Here is an 8,633-nt window from a genome sequence, read left to right as displayed (position 1 = left end):
CTGGCACCTGGGTGAAGACCTGGTTCTGCCTGCAGGGCCCATGCAATGGGGCAATCATCCTGCACTAGTTGATCGTGGTGTGATCCCTATCCACGACTTTCACTCCTACCTGTGCCACACGAGATCTTTTATCATCACCCACCCTCCTCAGGTGCCTGGAATAATGCTTGTTCACACGGAACAAAGTGATGTGAAGACCTATTTCCGGTGAGAGGGAAAGGCGTGGTCAGGGTGCAGCCAGTAATGTGACTGGCCGTCCTAGTGGGGGGAGCTAGCTATGGTCACTTGATGCTAATGTAGCATTTTGTACTGATAAGAAGCAGATGTAAAAACTGCACTGATAATAAGAGTAATGGACTGGCCAGACAATCCCCGTAAAGCTTGTGCGATATTCCAATACTTATTAGAGTTTAGCTCAGTTCACTAAGCGATAAACCTAGGAAAAACTTCTCGTTATTACGCTACTGGATTAGTTAAATTATCAAAGGTCACCAAACAACTACAGTTTCCTACTAAAAAGTGATCCAGCCTTCAGGCTTAACATCCAGGGTGATACGCATCATCATTCCAAGAAATACTGGTGAATGAAAATGTTTCTTATAAATCTTATTTTGTGCAAATCATATATAAAAGAAAGGTTCTACCAAATCCCAAAGGGATTCAGGCACATTACAGCTCCCAGCTTAATGAATGTTTCAGATCTTAACCCAAATACACGGCTATGGCCAATTCTTATTAACTAAACTAAAAATTTATTAAAAACAAAAAAGAAAGTATGGTTAAAAAGATCAATATACATACAGACATAAATTCATCCGATTTGAAGCAAGCAGGCTGCAGCATTATTCATATTAATAATAGCAGAGATGGTGAGCTTTGTAGTTGCAAAGAGTTCCTTCAGAAATAGTATCAGCGTTCAATAGTCGTTGTTATATAATTGTCCAATGTCCAATGTATATTCAGGGTTATCTGCATTATACCAGCGGCTTAGAAAAATTAGGATCCATTCAAAAAATCTTGTGAGTCGAGCACCACCTTCCTCATAACTCTCTCCTCGCTGATGGAAGTCTAAGCAGATCTGAGATGAACAGAATAGGACCTAAGGATCTTTTCCTACAGTATATGTATCTTCGACTGCCTATTAACCACAACAAGGATAACACACTGTATACTCCTGCTCCAATAACAGGAGAAAATGAGGATCCAACACCAGCCACAAGTGATCATTTGGGCAAGCAATCCCATCATGCTGAACACCTAGGCAGGGTGGGTGTGTCCATGCAAACAAGATCAGCTTCTGAAGTCTTTTTCCACAGCTCACCACTAGATGTCAGGGGGAGAGTTCATTCAGACTCTGCTTACATCCTCTCCCCAGCCAAGAACTTGTTGTCCTGGTAAATCACGCGCCATATTATACCAAATTCATTAGTTCCCCCCAAAGGGCCTCAGGAAACCCCCTATGGCTTCCACAAGCCTGTGAACTAAGTGTATTGGTTCTTCACTAACCACCCCAGGTGCATCATAAATTAACCGACTTACTGGCCCTATAACCCTTTCCCACCTATTAAGAGTGGGCATTGCAGAGGTAGAGGGGACGTCTTCTTGGGCAAGGGATGATGAAGGTCCTTTTGAGGATCCCTCAGCTATGGGCATAGGCCCCTGCATCTCTGACTCTAATAGTGGGAGGTTGAAGGCATCTGGGACACCTTCCACCTGTATGTCTCCACTGTACAATAACCTAGATGTGTCATCACAGGGCAGTCTCACTGGTGGCACGGGTGTGCCAGCAAAGGGCCTAAATACTTCTGCCGTCGGGTTTAGGTCTGAAGAAGTGGCGCTATCCCTCAGTTCAGCTGATCAAGACCAAAATCTCATTTCCATTCTAGGATACACCATGGTAGTGTCTTTCTCCTCAGACTCACTCTCAGATGTGCTGAGCAGGGGTAGGTTAGCTGCAGGGGGCCCACTGTCCATGTTGGATGGTGACTTTGTACTTGCAGTAAATTCATGTCTCCCACTGCTTTCTCCATAAGACTCTGAAATGTAGCAGGTGGTCCAGAAATTCCTTGGGGCATGCGCTCAAATTGATAAAACCCTAAAGGACAAATGAAGGCTGTCTTCTCTTATTTTCTTCTCCTATAGGGATCTGGTAATATCCAACACAGAGAACCACTGGCACCCCAACAAACAATCCAAGGCATCTTGTACCTGTGATACAGCATGGCCAGAGGGCAGCATAAGGGTGTTAGCAGGGGGCCTTATTCCCTGCCAAGGGAGCAAGGTTTGCTTTAGATTAACTAAAACAGCAGTGGCCAATTAGAGCACCTGACTCCAGTAAGAGAGAGATGTGGCTCAAACTGAATCTGTTGTACAGAATAGAGCAAATACGAGGAAGAAGTAGAGCAATTCTAGTCCCACGGAAACACATAAGGGCCGTACTAGAGTTAGCTCACAGTCATTTATTTGGGGGACATCTAGGGTAAGACAAGACGCTTGGATAGAATAATAAGAAGGTTTGATTAGGCCAGGAATATGAGCAGAAGTCCAGTGATATCTGTGCCTCCTGCCCTGAATGCGCCAGCTGCATAGCCCCCGACCTCACTTGGCGGGCCCCACTAGTACCTTTACCTATTCTTGAGTCCCGTTCGAGAGGATAGCTATGGACCATAGTGGGCCCACTAGAAAAAGTTGGCACGGGCCACCGAAACGTACTAGTCAAATCCTTGACTATGGCCACAACGATATACAGAGGCAATCCCTTTAAGAAACCTGCCCGCTAAGGCATAAGCTAAAGAACTCTACAGGTTTTTGCCAGAGTGGGCATCCCTAAGGAGATCCTGACAGAGCCAGGGAACCCGTTTACGTCAAAAAATGAAAGACTATGGCCCTGCTCCGTATACAAGCCATTCGGACCTCCGTCTACCATCCAACAAACAGACGGACTAGTTGAAAGATGTCATCGAACCCTCAAAGTATATCGGAAGGTGTAGCACAGGATGGAAAGGACTGGGAACACTCGTTGCCGTATCTAATGTTTCGCTAATAAACGGAAGTTCCCCAGGCGTCCACGGGTTTTTCTCCCTTTGAACTCTTATATGGACGCCGACGCACGCGGGATATTGGATATCGCCAAGGAGGAATGGGATGAACAACGGCAACCCAGGAAAGAAATATTATTGAGCATGTGAACACGATGCGAGAGCGGAATAACTCGAGTAACCCGAAGTACCGGGAGCATTTAGAAAAAGCCAAGAGCCACAAGCGACATAACTACCAACTGTTGGGCGGAAAATGCAAAGATTTCAGCCGGGGGAAAGGGCGGGTGATGGTGTTAGTGCCGACCACAGAAAGCAAACTCCTAGCCAGTTGGCCACGGACCATATGAGATAGTCGGAGAGCCATTGGAGAAGTGAATTATAAGGTTAGACAACCAGACCGCGGAGAGCCAGCAGCAAATATAACACATCAACTACCTGGAAGCCGCTGGCAACAGAGAACATGTCTGGTCACTCGAGGAGCTCTAACCCTCAGGCAGACGGCCCGCAGAAGCAAGTAAAGATATCTCCCAGACTTAAACCCCAGAACAACGGATGGAAAGTCATTGGAAATGATCCACCGGAACCAGGACGTATGTTGTAACCCACCAGGTCGAACAGCACTATCCAAACATTCAATATGTCAACCAGCACCCCGAGGAAGGGTGACGCTAAGACCATATCGGAATTACCGAAGCTAAAAGGGAAGAAATTAGATGAAGTGCGAAAAGAATGTGGAACTCGGGTCAATTGAAGAATCCGACAGCCAGTGTCGCAGTCCGATCGTACTAGTCCCAAGCCTGATGGCACCCTGAGGTTTGTAACGACTTCCGGAAATTAAAGAAGTATCCCACCTTCCGATGCCTACCCGATACCGCACGCATTGACGAGCGGTTGATCAGTTAGGAAGGCCAAATACCTAACCACACCTAGATCTGACCAAAGGAATTGCAAATACCCCTGGCCAAAGGATGCCAGGGAAAAGACTGCTTTTCTAACACCCGAATGGCCTGTTCAGTACACTGTCCCGCCTCCTTTCGACTCCATGGGGCCCTGCCACATTCCAAAGACTGATGGATAGTAGTACGACCCCATGCCACTATGCCTGCCGCCTATCTAGACGACCATAGTTATACAAGCCTGATTGGGAGACACACCTGGCAAAGGGAAGCAGTGCTGGACCGCTTTGCGAAGCTGGTCTCACCGCTAATCCTCTGAATGCGCGATAGGACTAGCTGAGAGCCAAATACCCTCGGGCATGTCGTAGGGAGAGGGGTGGTGAAGCCCCATGGAAGCACCAATGACAGGGAAGGCAATACAAGATGTGGCCGCCAAGCCCTGAAGAAGCAAGTCAGTTAGCGATTATGGTGTTGAGTAATAGTTGGATGACTAATCGGAGATTCAGCCCTCATATGGGCACAAGAGCGGGCCATTGAGATGCTGACGAAAGACATCGAGGCCCCCGAGATTAAGTGAAGTGGGACAGAAAGGCGGCGGAATGCAGCAATATTGGCAGATCTTGCGACAGCCCAATCTACCATTCCGGTACATCATCGGCCCAAGACTGTCGAGAAGAAGTCAATCTGCAGACGGACGCCTGCGGAGTGGAACCGGGGCATCCTGGTCCAGATGGGAAGTGGAGGAGAGGACCCCCATTTAAGTACCTTTCAGCCGGAAGCTCCGCCAGGGAAAAAAAGACGCTGGTTGTAAAGGGAATGCTCTGCGATTAAAATGGCTTATGGAGACTCTCCGCATAGATCTCTGGGCGGCGGTAGACCATCGTGTGACGGAAGTCACACGCCCCGCTCCACCGTGGATGCACTCAGGAACAAGGAAGAGAACCCAGAGGCACGCGCGTGTTCCCTCTACTTGCAACCTTTCCATCCGGGTCCAGCATAGGCTTGGAAGCCAACCGGCAACGCTGATTGGCCTTCTCCGCACAACCTGCTCGTCGTCCGATTAGCCCAACCCGTTGGTGTTGAGCGCGGGATTAATGTGATACAGCATGGGCCAGAGGGCAGCAATAAGAGTGTAGCAGGGCCTTATCCCTGCAAGGAGGAAGGTTTTGCTTTAGATTAACTAGAACCAGCTGTGGCCATTGAGCACCGTGACTCCCAGGTCAATGGTGATATAAACCCCTGCTTTCATCAGAAGCGGGTGTTACGTTGAAGGAGAAAGGTTGGATTGGAGCAAGTGCAGATTGCAAAGAAAAGAGTTTGTCCAGAGAGAATGAGAAGGTTTGGAGAGTGCTGCGGTGGATTGGAAGCCCCGCTACAGAACCCTAGTAGGGGCACCCAGGCTTTAAATAGAGACAGAAGAGCGAAAGCCCTTCAAAAAGCTGACGGGTATGAGAGGGAAGTAAGCCCAGGGAAGAAACCGCTCTCAAGTGGTTCAAGCCACAACCCCAGGGCCCTGGGTTGGGAGCCCGCGCCCGCCCGGGGACCTGGAGTAGAGGGCGGGCCCAGGTCCCTCCCTCTCCACTCCCCTCCTCCAAGGACACTAGGGGAGTGATTAAGAACTGGTTCAGAGGCAAGCAATATTGCCCTGAACCTACCCCAGAGAAGAGAGAGCGCAAGACCCAGAGAACAATACTGGCAATTTGCCACATACCCGAGGCATGGTGTATTGGTCAAGTACAGTGCGCCTGTTTAGGGTGCAGTAGTTGATACACATCCGGATTTTCCCACTCTTCTTACGGACCACCACAATGGGAAACGCATATGGGCTGCGGGACTCTGTAATGATACCATTCGTGATCAGCTCTTGAAGATGCTGCTGCACATCTTCCATCTCAGAGAGAGCAATCTTCCTAGACCTCTCCCTGAAGGATCAGGGGTCTTGTAGCTGGATGTGGTGTTCCACTCCTTTGCATATCCCACATCCCACTCACGCAGTGAGAATATCTTGGATCTTTTGCAAAGCTTCTTCCTCACGCGATCCTTCCACTCCTCAGACATCGGTGAGTCTCCAAAGTCAAACTTTGCAGGATCTATTGCCAGAGCTTCAGCTTCACACTGGGGACTCACGATGGTTTCAGGCTCAAAGAGGTCTGCTATCTTCTGTGGATGTTTCACAACCACATCATGGCTTGTTTCATTAGCAATCCATATAATCACCTTTTCCTGGGCTTCAGCAGATAGGGTTATGACTCCACTGGGAACCAGCACTCATTCAAGGAGCCCTCCCGCAGCCAGCTGCTCTACCATTGCTAATGTTCCTTTATTGCCTTTTAGGCAGGTGCTCATGACAATCACCTCCTTTACTGTCATTGCAGGCACCACAAAGGGGGTTGTGCCCGTGTACCTCAATGCTCCCACTGGTGAATCAGACATCACCTTTTTAGTGTCCTCAATTTTTCTGTAGGCTGCAGCACAATATGTGTGGATCAACAAGTTAAGTTATTGGTCCCCTGCTCGCTGTCTGCAGTAATCTGCAAGTACCTTAAAGAGACTGGAGGTGGTCCCTATTAGTCTGGATACATCAGAGACTCCTTAAGGTTAGGGCACATTAAGGCCTCTTGTCTTACCCCAGCCACCTCCTCTGGAAATTCCAGATGCACTGTGACATACCCTTGGTAGGGGTACGGATACTCATCCATGCTGAGGCCACACAGGCCAAGTCCTGTCAGGGGCTGTATAGGCAGATGCCAAAGTATCTGCTGGTAGCAGGATTGAAATATGATAGTCACCTGGGACCTGGTGTCAAGCACTGCTTTACATTCTGTCCCTTCAATCTTCACAGTGACCTCTGCTCGAGGTCCTATCAATCCTGGTGGGATTCTGGCAGTATGGTTCTTTCCAGGGGAGCCTCCAACTCCTGCGGCCCTAGGCAGCTCCCTTCCCAAGTCCTGCGGTCATTTCCCGAATTTCCCCAAGTGGTCCTCACCTTTTGATATATTAGAGTGGGATTCTCTTCATTCTGACACCTTGCAGCAGTGTGTTCACCCTGGCCACACCTGTAGCAGAAGGACTGTCCTCTCCCTTGTTGCCTGGTGGGGCAGCAGCTCTAAATGTAGTCTTCTGGATCATGGAAGCTGGGGGTTCCTTGTACTTTGAAGTTTTTTCTGAATCAATGGTATTTTCTAGTTCAGCCACCTTCTGTGTCAGGACCTGCACTCGGGTAAATTCCTCTTGGGGATTCAACATCAGTGCCTTGGGCATTCGCATAGATGCTGTGCCAGCTTCCTGGTGTGACTGAACCTCCCAAACCTCACCAGCTGCCTGCCTCTCCTCCTCCTCTCGGACCTCTTATTTGCCAAGAGTAACTCGGTGGATTTTCTTGTCGTTCCCTTAATCAAAGGTGGAGTAGTATTGGGTTCTGGTATTGAACTCCTCTCACAATCTGAGCCAATCTAGTCTGGTCCATTTGCTCAACAGCCAGTGCTCCCCTCATGATGGCTCTCTGTAATAATTTCTCAAACCTCTGTATATAGACAGAAACCTTCTCACCCTTTCGTTGCGTGGCATTAAGGAACTTGCAATAAATATCCTCCGAGCCCTCAGCTCTCCCAAAGGCGTGATCAAGGGCCACGAAGGAGACCTTCACCCAGACCGCAGGTTTACTGAGTGTCAAGGTGCGAATTACATCTAGTGCTTGGTCCCTCAGGCACTCTACTAGATGCCTTCTCTTCACAGCACCAGGTACTGCCCACTCCTGCAGCATTTCAGTGGTGTGTTCCAGCCAGGGTTCAAACCCTTCTTCCCTAGGTATTTGAGTGGGACCTCCAGAAAATAACCTTAGTTTACAATAGGGGCTTGATTCAGGGTGGGGCTGCACAACCTTTTCTAATGTTTTTCCCCAAAGCCTTTGCCCACTCATCAGGCATGCAGCTCTTGGATCAAAGCCCAACAGACCCAGCATGTCGGCCAAGGTTTTTACCTCTTTCCCCAGAAAGGCTGACATTTTCTTTAAAAACTCTACATTGGAGGCAGAAGCTGGTGGAGACTGGCTCCCAATGGCTTTTAGCTTCCACGCACCATCTTCCACTGCTATCTCGCTTGGAACCTGTAAAAGGTCCACAGCCACTGGTAGCTCACACAGTACTGGGAAAGCCTCCTCCTCCCTCATGAACATGCACCTATGCATTTTGCACTTATTCAGGCACTCAGTGGCTGCCCTTAAAATAGATTCTATTGAGCCCTCATCAACTGCCTCTGGTATCCCTGTTACCAGAAGACAGTTCTTAGGGTTAATATTCATCCCCTTGCACCAATACTTTAACAGGTGTACAGCCATTATACAAACTGCAGTTTTCCCCAAAATATAACAAAATGGTTTTCCCAATTGAATAGATCACTCAAGGTGTGCTTGCGAGGGGAACTCTCCCAGGTATCCAGATGAGCCCCCCCAAAATGTAACCCTTCTGCCAGGTGGAGCCAGCAGCAACAAGGGCTGGGTTCAGTATCTAGAGGTTCCTTTTCAACAATACAACACAAAACCAGCTCGAGCCCCTACCCAGTGATTTGGAAAAATTACACACCACTCCCTGGGCACATCTAAGAGGCAATACATTCCCTTTCACAAGCACAGAGTCTAAGTGTAGCAAAAACCTTTAATAAAAGGACGGAATTAACTCAGGATTAATTTGGAAAAACACCA

The 8,633-nt window shown here is 48.5% G+C and overlaps 1 protein-coding gene across 1 annotated transcript; it reads right to left on the bottom strand.

Annotated features, from left to right (window-relative positions):
- Positions 1–7,328: 7,328 nt before the first annotated feature.
- Positions 7,329–8,234, bottom strand: LOC116818191 (paraneoplastic antigen Ma1-like). Its single transcript, XM_032768932.1, has one exon. The coding sequence runs from the start codon at positions 8,232–8,234 to the stop codon at positions 7,329–7,331; it is 906 nt and encodes a 301-aa protein (XP_032624823.1).
- Positions 8,235–8,633: the final 399 nt, after the last annotated feature.

This window comes from Chelonoidis abingdonii, chromosome 1 (genome assembly GCF_003597395.2).
Source record: "Chelonoidis abingdonii isolate Lonesome George chromosome 1, CheloAbing_2.0, whole genome shotgun sequence".
NCBI classification, from domain to species: Eukaryota; Metazoa; Chordata; order Testudines; family Testudinidae; genus Chelonoidis; species Chelonoidis abingdonii.
The sequence above is the reverse complement of the archived record's forward strand: the minus strand, read 5'-3'. Positions and strand labels throughout refer to the sequence as shown.